This window comes from Lactuca sativa, chromosome 7, assembly GCF_002870075.4.
Source record: "Lactuca sativa cultivar Salinas chromosome 7, Lsat_Salinas_v11, whole genome shotgun sequence".
Taxonomy (NCBI): Eukaryota; Viridiplantae; Streptophyta; class Magnoliopsida; order Asterales; family Asteraceae; genus Lactuca; species Lactuca sativa.
Genome location: NC_056629.2, coordinates 134,298,782 through 134,318,404, shown reverse-complemented (window position 1 = coordinate 134,318,404; position 19,623 = coordinate 134,298,782). Strand labels below are relative to the sequence as shown.

Sequence of the window (19,623 nt, the reverse complement as noted above, 5' to 3'; positions counted from 1 at the left end):
TTAAACAAAGTTTATTTATAAATACGAAAATTGTCTCGTTAAAAAGTATTTCCAAAGAATTGTTTTTATTGATTTTTATAACTTTTGTGATCTTACAAATAAAACGATCGTATTATGATCTAACACAATTTTCATAGGTAGGATCTTAAGATCTTACAATCCTAAGCTCAAGACCTTGACAAACTTACTTAACACAATTAAGACACAATTCTTTGATGCAATTTTAGCAAGGAGCATAATGTTGAGAGTATAAAAGTATAACTTGGGTTGCAACTTCTACACCCAAAGGAAGATTTCAAGTACATAAGTATTGTATGACAAGAAGGTCAGTTAAAGAAGGGACATGAGAGAAATAAGAATGCTACGGTGTATATATGTACATACTGAATGTTGGGTTTTGTTTTTTGTGAAGACGATCATGAATATTAATAACTTAGTGTATGTAAAAAAGAACTAAAAATGTCACATCATCTTTTACAAGCATAGTCGAACATTTTCTGCAAGATGCTTCTCGTGTCTTGCTCCTTTGGCAACTTTAGTACACAAGCCACTTCTGTATATCCGGCATGTTGCCTGAGGAGAGATTCGGGCTTTACATCAGGCTTCGTTTCTTGATTAGGCCCTTTAGGTTGTGTTAAGGCCCATTGCATAGCCCAAATCGCCAAAGGCCGCATGTAAGTTAGAGATCTGTATTTCCCATTACTGTTCCAAGCTTCTGGGGTTTGGAAAGAATAACTGCAAGTACCAAAAAACAGACTTATTACTTAATGCATAAAGAATAACTTAATAAAGAAAGCCACGACTAACTTTTTACAAAAGTTCCCTCTTTTATTTTTTAAACATATAGATGGTTAATTGTTGGAATTTTTATGGGATGTGAGATAATGAAACTTGGTGGGAAAGAAGGTGTAACTTTTCCAACCTGTCATATTTGGATTTTTATTGCAAATAGACCACCATTTTTGCAAAAAGTAGAAAAAAAGAATATTATAATTTGTAAGAAAGAGAGACTCTGGATATATTCTGAAAACTTAAACAAAAGAAAGTAGGTTGCTATTAAGTAGACTTACCCAGATCCCTCTTCAGACCAAGCGGTTTCATACACACCACTTGCAGTGTGGAAAGCGGTGTTGATCATGTCTTCATGAAGCATGCCAGCAGCAACTGCATAAGTGACTCCGGTCCAAATTTCTCTTGATTGCATACATGAGGTATCAGGTTCTCCAGTGGGTAGCATCCCATTAATAGCTCCACGCTTCCCATTGTTCACTTTTAAAACATTGAAGTTGTAAATCTTCTCCAATGCACTTTTCGCCTTTTCTTCATCAACAATCGGAGAAAGCCCACATGCTCGAGTATACCTACCACAATTCACAACCAATGTTAAATGTCTTAAATGCCCTTTTGTAATATCATCTGTTCTTTTATAAGTAAATGGAAAGGAAGAAAGTCAGAAACCCATTTGTTTTGCCAAACAAAATTACAAATGTTAATTTTCATTCCTTAGACAAGGATATTTCTTTTTCAGTCCACATGAATGAAAAAAAAAACCCGGTTTTTATTTATGTAGATTGTAAAAAAAATTATTATTTTAATATGACAAAAAGTTGTTTTTATTATAGTTTATTTGGGGTTTACAAAGGCGGTTCAATTGTAAGTTGTAACATACCACTGTCCAGCCAATTGGATAGCTTGAATTGACGAACTTGCCCTCCCATTACTGTCATCATAGTTAAAGTAAGAACCATTCCACAGCTTGTCATACACACTCCTCGCTTTCAAAAACTTGGCCCAAAAATACTCCTCATACCCCTTATCACCAACTACACCAGCCATAGCAGACGCCGCCTGCAACGCCGCCACCCACAGCCCACCAGAATACGCACTAACACCCGAAACCGACCACGTATCAAACGTCTGATCAGGGAACCCTTCATTTTCAATCATCCCATCTTCATCCTTATCAAACTGCTCCATGTACGCCATTGCAATATAAACCGAAGGCCAAACAGCTTTCGCAAAAATCTTATCTCCGGTAGCCACCACGTTTCTGTAAGCTTGGAGGACAAATTTAGGGTTTAGATCTTTCCATTGATCCGTATTGAAGACGTTATAGAAGTTAACTTCAAACCAAGGATCGATCATTCCGATATCATGTGGGACAGCACCTAGGGCTTTTCGTGGGACCCACGTCCCATCGGATAAAAGATTCATTTTACGAGGATCGTGCATCAGGACAGAAGCTGCGAAGTCGCGTTGGAGGCTGAGTTCGAGTTTGGGGAAAAGCATGATTAGGGCGAATGATGCGTAGAAATGGACGTCGTATGTGTTACACATGTGGTATTCTATTCCTTCGTAATACAGAAATTGACCGATGTTTTCTTCTCCTTCTTGGAGAAGATTTGTACCGAATGCTGAGTTTTTTGATGTTGGTATATGGATTTCTTCACGGACTGAAGTGATTTTTTCAAGAACATTATCATCATTGTCGGATTCATGAGTTATATTACCATTATTAATACTCCGGGGGTTCTGTACTGGACCTAGTCCATCTGGAAACATGGATTATGAACATGAACGTTAGCTGCTTTCAATGATGGAAGATTTAAAAGCTAAAAGGATTGGGGTTACCTGTCCAGATTGTGCCCCCTGAGTTGAGATAATATAATTCATTGAAAAGAGTGATTGGGTACCTGAAGAAAGGCAATAGGATTAGAGATTAGTAAGGGCAGTGAAAAGAAAGAAAATTAAATTAGAGGTTTTGGATTACCATTCAGGAAGCCTCTTGTCTTCAAGGATAGGCTGTTGCCATGCTTCTATCTGGGCCTCCCAATTACCATGTTCTAAATTTCATACAAAATCAATAATTGAAATTGTTAATAATATATAAAAACTATTTTCTTGAAACAGCAATGTACTTTAAAAAACTAAAATAGATAAGAAGGCATTACCAAGAATAGCATCATGTGCGATTTTTTCAGCAGCATCCCCATGAGTGCCATAAAATTGGGTGTAACGCCTGTCACAAAACATCCCTTGTAAGAATCATGCTAGTTTTCACACAACGCTAAATGCAAGAAATACCAATGTACTTTCATCTATTTGTTTATCAAAGCATTAGCATCCTACCCCTTTTTCTATTAGAACAAGGTATTTTTAGTTTTTTCTTATTATCGCATTGTACTTTGAAAATCTACCTAATCATAGCATTCTACTTTCAGTATTTTTTTTTTTTTTTCTCTTATTAGGACATTGTACTTTAAAAAAACTAGCATATTATAGCTATAAAAGTTATTTGGATGACATTGTGATAATTTGGTTGATTTTCAAAGTAGGATCATGTAATAGGACGAAATGAAAGTAAAATGCTATGAATTAAAAGTACATTATTATTTCTTGCATTTACCCTTTTCATATATTATAAAGGTGTAGAAAAGGTATGGTGAGTCACCTATGGTAAGTCCTGGTTGGAAAGACAAGTTCCGGACAGTCCCATGCCAATGAGAAGGTGACAGTACGCACAGCCTGAGATGGTATGGTCACAGAAGCTGCAATAGCTGCACCTATACATGACTTTGGCTCTGAAGCCATTGGTAGTTGAGAGGAATCAAGGTCATCAAACGAACCATTCTGAATCATAAAATTTAAGGCTAGATGTAAGAAATGGCAATCTACTTCCATTTATTTGTTTATTATAGCATCTTACTTTCATTTCTACCTATTACAACATTGCACTTTGAAAATTCATTGCTATAATTGGGTAAAATTTGTCTTTACAAGAAAAAGAAAATTGAAAGTACAGTGTTGTAATAGCTATAAATGAAATTCACATGCTATATAGTAAACAGTTGAGTCAACCTTTTTAATTTCATTCCACATGTCTTTTGCTGTGAAACCCTTGGACTTTCCAGATGTTATGAAGGAAGGGCACTCTGAAATGTGAACATGGTTTGTTTCTTGTGCTGCAATAGCAAATGTTAACGGGGATTGCCCATCTGCAGTCCTGTAATAAAAATAAATGAAAGTACATTGTTATTTCTTGCATATGACACAAATGGAACAACACATTTTATTAATGAATTAATAAATAAAAGAGAGAAGAATTTACCTGTGATGTAGGAGTACACCATGAACGCCATCTTTCACCCTGATAACAATATTTTTAACATTTATGACAAAGTATATAATTAATAATCCTGAAACCCAATATGGATGTACAATCTGAGGTTAACATGTAAACATCCTTACGTCATTTTTGAATTGGAATGATGACCAGATAATCCAGAGGATCCACCAACAGAATTCTAAAATAAGTGAGAATATCAACTTTTACTTATTTTGTTTTTCTGAAATACCTAAAATGATGATAACTTACCTCCCATGTAAATAGCAAAGTGACATCTGCATCTGTGTTTCCGGTGTTTGACAGCTAAGCAAGATTAAAGCCAATGATAAAGATCAATGTCATCTCAATAGACCACATAACAAAACTCTGTAAATAAGGACAAGAGGGTATTCACGTCTTTTGTACAAAAGAAAGATTGAGAGCGAGTCTCTCTCCCACCTTTTTGAATGGGACAAAAATTGTAGTTTTCTCTCATTGGCATCAACCTTAGTACTTGGTCTTATTCTAATGTTATGTTGTGTTCTGATCGAGTGTCATGTCGTGTCTTGTCATGTCAGACTTTAAGAGAAAAAACATACTGTGTAAGTAAATACTGCTACAGGAAGGCTGCTTTCTTTATAATTATGAGGGATAATTGGGGAAATCTGACGACAAACTATTTTGAGGTCAGGATCAGGTTCACCTACATAAGAGAAAAAGGGTTGGTCAATGATGAAAGTCAAACTTAGACCAATGGTCAACCTTGGGAATGAAAAAGATGAGAATTACCATCATAAACTGTCCAAGCCCTTGGGTATAATGCATGGTATGTAGATTTCTCTCCACTGAAATTCCAGTCCCAAGATCCAATCCCATCAACCGAACTCTCTCTGTTGATTTTACATTATTTTCAGTTTCACTTTCATTCATTCTTACACATAGAACAAGATTTTGTCATCATGAAAAAATAAAATCAAATGCCTTCTTATCAAACTTAGAGTCAAAATTTGGGTATTCAAAATCTATAAAATAAAATTTATCCAAGATAAATAGTGATTTTGATACTTGGATTGCCTGTAAAAGATTTAGTAGTCTAAACTCTAAATTAGTGTTTCTACGTAATACTATATTTTCATAACTTCCACATAATTTATAATTATTTTGGGACACGAGAAAAATTGCTTACTTTAGCAGTTTTGGGTTTGGTGGGCAGAGGACAGTGGAGGTCTTGTTTCCATTTGGTCGTGAGACAAATATCTACACAATATTAAAAGTAAATATGATATAATTTTTGAATATTAAAGTGATGAATATCTGTTAAAAAGAAGAAAAAACTTACAGAAAATTGATTTGCTAAAACTGGTTTATCTTCACATAATTTAGGAAAGAGTTGCCAACGCAAAAATTCGCCTTTATATGTCCTTCCAATGCTACCTGCACTGCCAGATGTGTTCTTTCAAATAAAATGACCAAAAGAAAAAGTTGTGATTATCAATTTATCATACAAAAGTTTATTGAGCTTACCCAATACCACCTAAAGGAACACCATAACAAGAAGAAAAGTAGTGTTTCTTGAAAGGGTCCACAAAAGTTCCCTGAAACAAATACAATATATAAATAAGTCACTGAATTAGTGCATTTGATTATTATAATACTAGTGAAAGAAATAATGATATTAACGAGTAAGAAAAATACATTTCCGTTTCCCTTTGAAGCATCTTCTCGTAACCAAAGCCATAAGCGATATATTAATGGAGCCTATGCAAATCAATAAAACAACTTAAAAAAATCCAATAAATGACCAGAGTTTGTTGCTACAGACAAAATACTGATAAAGTGAAGAGCATTGATTTCGATAAAGACTCTTTCACTTTAATTTTATGATTGGTAAAGCATACATACCAGACGAATTACTTCTGAGACCTTTATGCCAAACTGTGAAAGGGGAATTGCGTCGGTGTTTAGTTTCCTATTCCATGTAAGAGATGCTGGTTTTGCTGGATCGACCTTACCCTAGAGAAAGAGAGAGACACCAGGACAGATCTAGTCAAATTCAGTAAAAACTTCAATTTAACTTCTGAAGAATCTAATCATCGTTAATTTCTAGTGTTTTCCAGCAGTAAAATTTACTTAGAAACACAATTTACAAATGTAATGCAGGACAATGATTTACAGACAAATGAAAAGAATAACAGAATTGAAGCATTATTATCCGTGTACCTTGATATCATTCGAATTAGAATCTTCTCTATCAGCATCATATTTATTTGCTGTCATTTCCCTGAAAGAAAAAAAAAAGAACACAGGTAAGAAGCTTAACTACGATTTCCACAAACTCAGCAATGGTGCTGAACGCCGATACGAGTGTTTATTGCCATAACCAGTACGAAGATTCAAATACAACGAACTGTAAGTAATAAAACAAAATTTAGTTGAAAAAAATCCTCCAAACAAAACACAATCGACGATTGTAACATATTTTGAAAAATCAATGTCAAATTTTCAACGGAAAACTTAAAGTTGACGTAACCTTGATTCTCCGATGTGGAAAGGAAAAACCACAGGCGGAATTGTTTGCGATAGAAAACAAATTTCAATTTGAGAAGCATATATTTGGCAAATCAAACGTATTAGCAATTAATTAATCAACTAAGAATTTAGATTTCAGCATTCAAGTGAAAGAATCAAACCGTGATTAGTTTCAGTGATGAACTTCACGAACCCTACCCACGTTGTAACTTGTGAAGAAACGATACAGCAAAGGTTTGCTGGTGATATTGATGTAGAGACCCTCTCTATTATGCTTAACTGGCAACTTGAAAATAAGAATAAACAATATGGTGTAGCTGCCTCTGGTTTATATTTAAAAACCACTGTATGAACTTTTGAACTCTCAACTCTTTTACTAATTTACATAAGTTGTCCTTGACTATTCATCATTGTACAACTTTGGTCTTGAAGTTTTATTTATTACCTTTTCAGTCTAATTTAGTTTTTTTCTTTAAACAATTCCTTCGTTAACTTCAATGGAACTCTATTAAAACAGTAATGTGTTATCAGGGTAAAAAAGTAATTGTACCCCTAACATCGTTTGATGTTCGGTTCTCAAGTCAACCTGCATTTGCAACCATCAAAATCATTAAATTGTAAATTGCAGTGAAAACACGTAAATTTGGTGGATTTTAGATTTTATTTTTTATGTATATTAGAAATTAGAAATTAATTATATGACATAAACTAGATAAAATTGATTTATAAACAGATATTGTAACCCTCTTAACATGGTATATATTGCTCGATATAAACAAATTCAAGATTTAGACAAATAACATCAACACATATTAGTAAATGGATGAATAGATGAGTTTTGTAGTTCACTTTAACTTAAAGAAGGTTTAAGAAGAGTTTAGGTGGGCAAACGATATAAAAAAGTCATTGTAACTAGCTCTTTCTTCTTTAAAAAAGTCACCCTTTACTTATTATTTTCAATCAAATCAATCATAAATTATGAGATTTGAACGCTCGTTTTAAATCACAATGAATTTAGCAAGCACACGACTTAACTACATGGACAAAATAGACTTATGATGTTTCATGTTGATCATTTCATTTATTTACATACGGATATTGAAGTTTAAAGTTGTGTGAAAAGCTAGTTTTTAATTAACAAGGTAGTTGATAAAGTATTAGTATAATAACATATAAATGTATTTGGAAAACCCGTGAAAAAAAAACATCTTAACTTTGTATATAATTATTTCAAATGATTTTTAAATGATTAAGATCAAATAAGAACTCAAATTTCTAAAGAACCTAAGATTCTTTTTTCTCAGTAATATTTTTCAATCAAAACACTATCAAATGTGCACTAATGTACCGATTTGAAGATTTTGAAAAAAATAAATCACAAACATGTTGAATTTTTCCGGTGCAGGTGCACATTGCATATATTTTTTATATAATGTTTAGATGATTAGATGATTTAATTGAAAACACACACACACACACATATATATATATATATATATATATATATATATATATATATATATATATATATATATATATATATATATATATATATATATATATATATATAAAAGAATAGCTTTAATATTATATCACATGTCAGAAAAATATATTAGGCAAATAACTATCATAATTAATAACGATAAAGTTTTTAAATAATAGAATTTAAACTTTTTACAGAAACATTTACTTTTTTTTTTTAATTATATGTTAAATTTGAAATTATAAATAACTTTAAAATTTTGATATATCTCTTAATTAATAATTTATTTAAAATAATTAATTAATAAGTATAATTTTTTTACTATGAAAGTCTAACTAATTTAGTAAACGTGGTTTGCACGGGTTATAAACTTATATATATATATATATATATATATATATATATATATATATATATATATATATATATATATATATATGGTTAGGTTATTGTATTCTAGCTATCTATTGTGTGCATGTAAGGGATCGTTTGATAGTTGCTGACTGTGCTAGAGCTGACTGGGTTAGAAATGCTGACTGAGTCCATATCTGACTGAGTTTATGCTGTTTGATTATTTATCTGAATGGTTGTGCTGAATGAAAAAATGACCATATTACCCTTGTGTTGTCTCTTGTGATGGATAAAAAAAATATAAAAACACAAATTATCATATAAAATACAAATTAAACATACATCAATTAAAATCCAAATACAAAATGTAATACAAAATCCAAATACAAATTGTCATACATAATAAAAAAAGTACATCATTTAACGTGAACCATTTGAAAGTAACTGATTAGCAATCTGGTCACGCAAAGTAGTCATATAGTCAACGGCTTCTGAACCCCATTCTATGTCTTCTATGTTTTGACCCTCATTTCCTCCACCACCCACGTTAGGAGTAACCATAGTGTTTTGTTCAAAGTTCGTAAATAATTCAACTTCAATATTGTATTTCCTTATAAAATTATGGACCGCAACACAAGCAATGACTATGTCTCTTTGCACTGGAAAAGGATAAGGAGCCATTTGTTTTAAAATTGAAAATCTCGCCTTCAATACACCATAAGCACGTTCAATGTAATTTCAAAGTTGTGCATGAGCATGATTGAACCTTTCTTCCTTAGTTATTCTTCGAAAATAGGCTAACCAATACCTAGTATTGCGGTAGGGAGCCATAAATCCACGGGTGTTGGTGTATGCGGCATCACAAAGGTAATATTTATCTGTAGATGTATGACATATTTATCATATAAATAAAAAAAGATAAAAAAAAACGTATAGTAAAGTTACAAACCTGGTGGAGGGAATGGAAATCCGGAAGTCGGGTTAAATGCAACTTCTTTCAAAACTTTAGAATCATGTGCCATGCCCTCCCATCCAGCCCATACAAAGGTGAATATCATATCAAAATTACAAATTCCAATTACATTTTGATAACATTCACATTTTCCTCTTCTCCTATAACGAGTTTGTTGATCAACAGACACAACTACATGTACAAGTGTTCCATATAGTGCACCTATTGCTTTGGGAAATATCTGCATTATCCGTCTATGTCGTTCTGATGTATTTCTTGTTGCATTAGACGAGGTTGGTACTATAATTTCTCGTGCAAAACACATCATTGCACGTAAGACCTCATGAAAACATTGATGAATTGTTTGTGTGGAGTGATGAAATCTTTCTTTAACGGCTCAAAAACGTTCATTATGTCCTGTAACATGTAAAAACATAGCCATCTTCTCTTCAACGCTTATCGTCCTACTAGATTGCAACCAATTTCTTTCTATAAAGTGATTGCATAATAGTACAAATGCACCTTGTGAAAGACGTATCATATCGAAACATTGTATAGGACATCCGTGTATCAAATCTTATGTATACACATACCCCTTTGCTACCTGTTCGCTAGCTCTTATTCTTTCAATTATTCTTTGCCTTTGTCGGACCAACATCAACCAATACCATGAGAATATAAGAAAATATAAAAAGTCACCTTCTTTATCCATGTGTCCTGTTAGATGTCAAATACAAATTACATTTTAATCAATAACATAACAAACCGTAACATGTAAATACTAAAAGCATAACATTCCTTAACATATAAATTCATATAACAATAATTGCATCTAAGAAAACAATCCATAACATAACTAAACCGTAACATACTAAAGTCAAACAATGAACCATAACATACTAAAGTCAAACAATGAACCATAACATACTAAAGTCAACCAACTAATCCAAACTTTCTTCCCGCATTTGTTACCCACGACTCACAAGTTGACAAGTTAAGGCGCAACCAAATTTTCCTATTACCAGCACTTTCAACAAATAACATAAGAGTAGTGGTGTATTTCAGATCATATTCTCCCTATTCCAAGCTTGTCAACTTCGCCATACAAGCATCCATCTCCTTGTCAAGATTATTTGCTTCCGTGAATCCTTGTGCAGCCTTGATAAATTCTCTTCCAACTTCTTTCAACTCATCATCAAGTGTGGTATCTTTAGGAACATTTCGTTTGCCCCCCTTGTTTTTTGTCCGCCCAGATGATTCCTCACTAGTAGGTTGAGGTACTGTTGAGCTTGGGGTATCTGCATGAGGTGCTGGCTCATACATCTCTGTATCCTCAAAATCATGTGTACTGAAGGTTTCATTGGGATGAGGTAGTGTCAAAGATGGACCCCAACTGTGAACACCGGTCGAGGTCGTACCATCAAATAGTTGGGTACAAAGTTCAGGGCAAAGGAGGGGTGCATTTCTCAGCTTATCTACATACTTGTTCAACTGTTTGAAAATTTAAGAAATATTATTAAACTAGTAAAAAATAATCTAATTTAAAAAATATGTATATATGTACCTTCGCTTCTGCTTCCCATTCTTTATTAGTCATGTTAAAAAAATTTGTTACGGGATTATAAATATTTCTTGTTTTGTTTTTAAGTTTTAACCACACTGCATACTTTGCTTTTAAATAGTCGTATCGGTTTTTCATTTGTTTTTTGTCGACAATAAAATTATGATCTGTTTTCAATTTCTCCGCGACCACAGCCCATGAGCTTGCTTTTAGGCCACTACCCTCCCGACCATTGCTTGTTAATTCTTGTATACATGCTTCCAAAAAAGTTTTGTCCACCAATTCCGACTTCCAACTAACCCTAATTCTTTTATCCGTCATGTCTATTGTAAAAAGGAAAAACAAATCGCTAATCATCCACATAACACAAATTCACAAATAAATAAAGCATAAATGTGATTTCATCACATTTTTAACAACATATAACAATCTTTTATTAACAAAAACACATTATGAATTGATTTTATAAGCATACAACAATCTTTTATAAATAAAAACACATAAATATGAGTTCATCATATTTTCAACAACGTATAACAATCTGATTTTATGTCAACAACATATAACTATCTGATTTTATGTCAAAAACACATTATAAAATCAGATTTCATAAACATAAACACATAACAAATTGATTTTATGCACAAAAACACATAAATGTGAGTTCATCATATTTTCAACAACATATAACAATATGATTTTATGTCAACAACATATAACAATCTGATTATATGTCAAAAACACATTATGAAATCAGATTTCATAAACAAAAACACATAACAAATCTATTTTATGTTAACTCTTCAATCTAATTGAATCCAAGAATAATGAAAGAATTGATTTCAAATTTTGATTTCAGAATGAAATCAGTAATTTCACAACAAACATGAAGGGTTTTATGATTTCAGGAAAAAACACATTATGAAATCAGATATCATAAACAAAAACACATAACAAATTGATTTTATGCTAACTCTTGAATCTAATTGAATCCAAGAATAATGAAAGAAGTGATTTCAAACTTTGATTTCAGAATGAAATCAGTAATTTCACAACAAACATGAAGGGTTTTCTGATTTCAGGAAAAGAAAAGCAAAAAAAAAATCGCAGAAACATACCTGCAGTGGCGCTGTGTGGTTGTCGTCGGCGCTATCTGGTCTTCACCAAAGAAGATGGTGCAGCAGGCAGCAGAAGATAGCGCAACAGGCAGCAATCGATGACGCAACAACAGCAGTCGATGGGATTGGATTTTGTGTAGACGAAGGAGGCTGGAGGCGATAAAGGGCAAGGGTAAAAATCGCTTCTCTTATTTCCTAGTCAGGAAGTATTTTTTTTTAATGACTGAGTCAGTGGAATGGGATGGACTGGGCTGACCAAATCAGCTCTAATATGTCAATAACAAACAGCTGACTGCTGACCGGGTCAGCAGTCAACACTGACCGGACCCGGTAAGTTCAAATCAAACAGGCCCTACGATTGATTCTGAACCATTAATTTTAGTTATTTTAAGAAAGTAATTAATTCATATTACATATTAAAGATATAATGAGTATTAATTAAATCTTCAGCATTAAACCCTTAAACAAGATGTTTTTGTGGATATTAAGGTAATGATTAGCATATTTTAAGTAAACATGTTTGGTTGGAAAACACATGTGTATCCGTTATCTATTTCCGCCGGTATGCCTAAGTGTTTTGCGGCAAAATAAATGTGTGGCTGAAAATGATTTCCTCATTCTCAACCTATTTTTTTTTCTAAATTGAACCCTCCTATATATATATATATATATATATATATATATATATATATATATATATATATATATATATATATATATAGCATACATACTTATAAAGCTAGCATTTTTCCTTGAATCTCATTCATTTGAAACCCCCATAAAAATTTGCCAACACCTCATGCATTTGAAACCCCCACACCCTTTCACCTTCAAAGTAATGAATCTCATTCATTTGAAACTTCCAAGACTATTCAACTTATAAGATTTAATTTGACTTTTGAAATTCCCTTCACACAAATGTAGTTAGCCTATAAATACTTACTTCCATAGAAATAAATATCCTAAACCAAGACAAAATACTTCTTTTGTCTAATTAGTGATCATTTATTCTCTGCTTTGGTGTAAATGAAAGTCTCTGTTTTGGTTTTTTTGTTGGTTTGTTCTAATATTGTGTTTTTAATCGTGAATAAAAGTAGCTCTTAGGTTTGAGAACCTTTTAACATCTATTTTAAAAATTGACACATGTAATATTTTAATGAGCATACAGGTACGAGCAATTATTTTTTGAAAGGCAAGGCTCTACACTATCCATTTCTTATACGTTTATATTATTGGGGGGTAAAATTGAATTGGTGAATGGAGCAATCAAGGATGAGGATTTAACTTCAAGAATTATGATTCTAACTCTTCTTGAAATGTGATATGCATAATTTGTTGAAATTATTTATAAATACTCTGAGATTTAATGAATATTTAAGTTGAAGATTACCTCACATTTTGAACAATATGCAAGTTTTTGTGTTGAAGTTCATATTGAGATGTGAAAATTCACTTTAATAAGCTGATAAGTTTATCGTTTTATGAGGAAATTTGTAGTTTTTAATGAGATGATGCATTGATGTTTTTAAAGATGATGCCAAAAACTTTACCCTTTACCGTTGTTAATTGTTGTAGGTTTGCTGTACAAGTTGTATCTCTTTGTTTTTAATTCTATTGTTGTTATCCATTCACATGTTTCATATTCTTGAAAAAATGATCAATGCAATGATTTTCTTAAATCAACATTAACAAAGTAACAAGTCAAACACATTAATTGCAATCAAATAATAATTGGACTTTTATGAAGAAACACATTGCTCGAACAAGCTACCTCCACAGCTTAAACCTACAAAAAATTCTTAATAATTAATAATAGAAATGATAATAAATGTTGAAACTATAAAACAAACACCTAATAAGAAATATCAATGCCAGGATTGTTACAATGTGTATTTTTTTTAGTTATTCACTAATCTTGGTTTTTATTTTGTAATAAATGTTATATTAATGCAAAATATTCATTTAAAAGTTACACAAACTCTTGATCTTCAAGTAATTAACCAAACATACTCGGTTTTTTTTTTAACTTAATTAAGTCATTCACTTTAACCTCCTTAATTTGATTTATTTATTTGATTTATTTAATACATTAAAATCAATTATTAGTCTAAGTTCAAACCCAACTCTTCATTTTTCAACCTAATATATACGTATAACTTATTGGTTAAAATAAAAATGATTTTAAATCACAACCATAAATCAAAATATCATAAGACTATTTTTCTAATAGTTAAAAATTATGTATATTTTAAATATAATACCTAAACTGAAATGTATATTTAATTAAACGTCAATGTGAGACTAGCCCACTTAGTAGATGTTTTTCTTTTAGATTGAAGGTCTTGCGTTTTAATCCGGTCGTTGATGAATTTTATTAACTTGGTCATAGTAAATTCTAACAACTAAACATCCGTTATAAAAATCAAGATTTTAAACAATATAATTGTACACTGCGCAACGTGTGGGAATTCGTCCGCTATACTTATAAATGAAGCATTTCTCCTTTCACCACATTCATTTGAAACTCTCATACTTTTCAATTTCTTTCTAATAATGATTATAAGTTGGTTAATAAGGTTAAATAAATATCAAACCTAAAGTGTAATCATATATAAACTAAATTTCAGTATTTAAAGAATATATTTACTTCTACTTACAAGGTTATCTTTTTAACTTTTAACATATTATACTTAACCTATTAGTTTTAATATGATGTTTTATGTAAACTTTTATCATTTTAAAGCTACAACTTTTGAACAATTTGTATAAAATACTTAAATTGTTAATTTAAATATAAAATTATAAGTCAACTTAAATAACCCAAAGAATATTTTGTAAATAGTTAAAAATGATAAATTTTAGTGTCTTTCCAATAATGATTATAAGTTTGTTAATAAGGTTAAATAAATATAAAACATAAAGTGTAATCATAAATAAACTAAATTTTAATATTAAAATAATATCTTTACTTCTACCTATAAAGTTATGTCTTTATCTTTTAATATATTATACTTAATTTATTAGATTTAATATGTTGTTGTATGTAAACCATTATCAGTTTAAAGCTACAACTTTTGAACAGTTTGGACAAAATACTTAAATTGTTAATTTAAATATAACATTACAATGTCAACTAAAATATCAATTTCAGTTTCACTTAAAAACCCAAAGAATACTTTGTGAATAGTTAAGAGTGATCAATTGTAGTGCTAAATTCAAAAACTAAATTGTAATCTCATTTTAACTAAAATATTTCTTAAAGATATTTTTATAATCTATATCATATTATACTTATAAAGGAGATATTTTTCCTATCACCTCATGCATTTGAAACCCCCACACAAATTTCCAAGCACCTCATGCATTTGAAACTCCCACACATTTTCACGTTCAAAGTAATTAATCAAATATCATGAAAGGTTTTATAACTTATATAATATGTTTAGTTAGCAATTAATGGATAATCTACTATAAAAATATCGTTCTCTTTGAGTAGACACACAAATACAAATCACATACAAAATTCACAAAGAAAACAAGTTTAAATGTTTTGTGTTGGTTTGAGGGCTTTGGACAAATATTCGAGCCATGTTATTATGTTAAAGTTTTTAATTTATAAGTTTGTTATATACTAATTTTTTTTCTTGGTTTAATTATTCTTTTAAAACAATCATTGTATGTTGTGGTTGAAACTTTAATGTAAATTAGATTAGATTCATATTATCGATCATATGTTATGGAAAGTGATATAGATAATATTTAATTAAATATTGTATATATGTTTGTATGTTTGTGTTACTTCAAAGTAATAAGTAATAAAAAATCATGGATATGCAATATTATACATAATATCCATGTAAGTCTCTTTAAAATATAAATTGTCTATCTTATCATTTTATATTTTAGTATATGTTTAACATTTTAATTATAATAAAAAGTATATTTTAAAAGTTTTCTTTCGTTTATTAATAATAATAAGTGGTTTTAAAACTAATGAACCATAATTATAAATAATAAAATCAAATTATAAAAATCATGGATATGTCATATTATCCATGCAAATCTCTTTTGAAATGCAAATTGTCTATCTTATCAGTTTATTATTTAGTGTATCTTTCACATTTTAATAGTAATATTACGAATTTCTTAAAAGTCTTCTTTAACTTATTAATAATAATAAGTGGTTTAAAACTAAAGAACAATAACTTTAAATGATAATAAAATCAAGTTATAATTTACATAACGTTAACAACAAATAAATTGTATTTTAAATGAACATCATTATTGAAATTAGAAAATAATCGCATAAGTAAAAATTTAAATTAATCAATCATAAAAATTGTTAAAAATAATATTAAATATATAATTATATTTAATTTTATTAATGAGGAATGTAGATTGATGTCAATGAATAATATTGTTCAAAATATTATGTCAAAGTTAATGTCAATAATATAACCATTTTAAACATATATTTTTCAACATTTTAACAATATATTTTTAACCTACGCTGCTCAACATGTAGGAATTGTCCAATATATATATAAATGAAGCATTTTTCCTTTCACCACATTCATTTGAAACTCTCATGACTTTTTAGTTTCTTTCTAATAATGATTATAAGTTGGTTAATAAGGTTAAATAAATATCAACCTAAAGTGTAATCATATATAAACTAAATTTCTATATTAAAGTAATATCTTTATTTCTATTTATAAAGTTCTATCTTTAACTTTTAACATATTATATTTAATTTATTTGTTTTAATATGTTGTTGTATGTAACCCATTATCTTTTTAAAGCTACAACTTTTGAACAATTTAGATAAATATTTAAATTGTTAATTTAAATATAACACTATAGGGTCAACTTAAATATAAAGTTAGTTCAACTTAAACTTAAACAACCCAAATAATATTTTTTAAATAGTTAAAAATGATAGATTGTAGTGTCTTTCTAATAATGATTATAAGTTGGTTAATAAAATTAAATAAATATCAAACCTAAAGTGTAATCATAAATAAACTAAATTTCAATATTAAAATAATGTATTTACTTCTACTTATAATAACAATAGTTAAAAAATAACTCTATATAAATAATTATATTGTTACATTTGAAAACAAAAAACAATGTTTGATGTTTTAAATAATTTCAATGATAGAAACGAAAACGTTAAGAAAATAATTTTTACAAAATTAAATTAACAATAACAACTATAAATAACATTAAACCATATATTTTATTTAATTTTATTCATGAGTAACTCACAGATAGAGGTCATTCAAACGATTAAGATTATGCAATTTTAATAGATTTATAAATTATAATATAATTCAAAATAATCAATATATTATATCAACATAGCATACAAATTATTAAATCAAACTTAACATCAACACTTTTGTTATATTTAAGAAAATATATATTTTAAATATTTCAACTATATAGGTGTTACTGCACAACACGCGAGAATCCGCCTAGTATATATATATATATATATATATATATATATATATATATATATATATATATATATATATATATATATATATATATATATATAGAGAGAGAGAGAGAGAGAGAGAGAGAGAGAGCGAGAGTGAGAGGGAGTGAGAGAGAGAGAGAGAGCGGAAGGATCATTTGAGAACTGAAAGTTTCCCGAGAACTAAAACTGGAGCGTTTGATAAAAAAAATGGCCAAGATGCATTGTGGCATTTTTGTAAATACATAGACACAATAAGACATGGGGGTATGATTTTAAAATGAATCGGGGGGCATTTTAGGAATAAAATAATTCTTTTAATTCTCCCAATTAAATATCTCTCTCTCTCTCTCTCTCTCTCTCTCTCTCTCTCGCAGGTCGTCTTCATCACCGAATCACCCCTCTTCCCTGGATCGAACTCAATCACCATCGGTTTCAATCATCTAGTCCGCCGATCTCCCATTAAATCACCATCGTCTCCACCACATTGATATTAGTTCTGTTCATACAAAAAATCTTACACCTGCACAACCATCTCAATTTCCTCCATCATCCATAGCCGATTATAAAGTTTTCGCTCTTTTTTCCCGAAGAGTCGACGATTTCATCTCTCTTTGAATCAATCATGTTGATCATGGCCGAAAATGTTGTTCCTGTTACTGCTCAACCAGAGGTTCGTGTTTTCTAATTTTTAATTATTCTTTATCACCGATTTTAGTCTGTGTGTTCGATTCATTGTTTCGATTGATCTGTTTTATAAGAAAGTAGAACATATCAATTGATAATCGTAACCTAGGGCCAAAGTGAAGCCGACTCACTAAAATTAGGTATAGAGATTGATTCAATCGTTAATAAATGAGCATATCCTTTTTGTTATTTACAACTGAAAAACTTGTTCGTGTTGAAATTAAGAGATTATCATCAAATTGCAATTTCAATCTACAGATTCACGTCGAACTTATAAAGATAAGAACTATTTTGGATATTTTTGAGAGAATTAATCTTGTTTCTAGTAAGAACTGTGGTTTGAGTATTCTTCGCTACATGTTTTACAGACTTAAGCCTCATCTGATTTCATTTTGGTTATATACTGATTCAAATTGTTGAACTGGTTTTTTGAAACATTCTTGCATCTTCTTGGAGAAACAATCTCTCTTCTAGCACAAATTATGGTCGTATACTAGTAATCTTATGAAACCTTTTTTCATTTTATTGGATATATAATTCATCTCAATGCAAGTTATGATCAAAACACGTTGTACATAAATTAGGTCTAATCCACATCGATTTATGAATATGAAAGAACATCTTTTATTCATGCGATAATCAATTTGGTTGTAATTTTGATTAGGTGAATCATTCAGTGGAAAAGGTACAGACTAAGGAAGTTTCTTTGAAATCATGGGTATAATTTGTATGCTGAGTCTAGGAGTTGCGTCATTGGGCTTGTGTAGTCGGTCCAATATTGTCACGGTATGGGCCTGTCCAACCGTGTTTTTGATATTAGGGTTTAGTATTTATGGTGCATACATGCATCGTCATTAGTACGCTTCTGTATTATTATCTCTTTTATTGTATTGTAACCCTAGCACACCTCTACAGTAGAAGTTCTTAGTCGAGCTTTTCTGAGGTGTTGCAGATTCAATCATTCAACACTTGTTTGATTTATTGTGTGTTCATACTTTTATTTACTTTCTGATTTACTTGCTAAGAATCTAAACGATCTTAATAGAGTTTTCAACTCATCAATTGGTATCAGAGCAGGAGACTGTGTAATCCATATGCATCTCTTCTGTTGAAGAAGGTTTTAGGGTTTCCGTTATCATCGTTTTCATTAGAGCAGTCATCTTGTTATTGACGCAGCTCTTAGATCTCGATCATATCCTAACTCAGTTTACTAGTCTGATTCTTGGCAGGTTATCAAACCGAATCATCATGTCACACGATGACTCTCAATCAAACCCCATCAACATATACAACAGTATCGGATCTACCACGAGACTCCTGATTTTATACACTCACGATTATGAAGTCTGGAC

General features: G+C 30.4%; 3 protein-coding genes across 3 annotated transcripts; all 3 read right to left on the bottom strand.

Moving 5' to 3' along the window:
* Positions 1-241: 241 nt before the first annotated feature.
* LOC111878398 (uncharacterized) lies at positions 242-6,949 on the bottom strand. The gene is made up of 20 exons (XM_023874905.3): positions 6,796-6,949; positions 6,326-6,386; positions 6,008-6,118; positions 5,801-5,863; positions 5,630-5,700; positions 5,445-5,544; positions 5,292-5,362; positions 4,895-4,995; positions 4,705-4,808; positions 4,376-4,429; positions 4,249-4,304; positions 4,109-4,147; positions 3,859-4,003; positions 3,452-3,630; positions 2,952-3,019; positions 2,771-2,843; positions 2,632-2,693; positions 1,670-2,552; positions 1,071-1,361; positions 242-735 (listed from the first exon to the last, which is right to left on the bottom strand). The coding sequence occupies exons 2-20, from the start codon at positions 6,380-6,382 to the stop codon at positions 468-470; spliced, it is 2,796 nt and encodes a 931-aa protein (XP_023730673.1). The 5' UTR covers positions 6,383-6,386; positions 6,796-6,949; the 3' UTR covers positions 242-467.
* Positions 6,950-8,888: 1,939 nt separating this feature from the next.
* Positions 8,889-9,667, bottom strand: LOC128127332 (uncharacterized). Its single transcript, XM_052765794.1, has 3 exons — positions 9,418-9,667; positions 9,277-9,346; positions 8,889-9,078 (listed from the first exon to the last, which is right to left on the bottom strand). The coding sequence occupies exons 1-3, from the start codon at positions 9,665-9,667 to the stop codon at positions 8,889-8,891; spliced, it is 510 nt and encodes a 169-aa protein (XP_052621754.1).
* Positions 9,668-10,497: 830 nt separating this feature from the next.
* On the bottom strand, positions 10,498-11,302 carry LOC111878383 (uncharacterized). Its single transcript, XM_023874882.1, has 2 exons — positions 10,985-11,302; positions 10,498-10,911 (listed from the first exon to the last, which is right to left on the bottom strand). The coding sequence occupies exons 1-2, from the start codon at positions 11,300-11,302 to the stop codon at positions 10,498-10,500; spliced, it is 732 nt and encodes a 243-aa protein (XP_023730650.1).
* Positions 11,303-19,623: the final 8,321 nt, after the last annotated feature.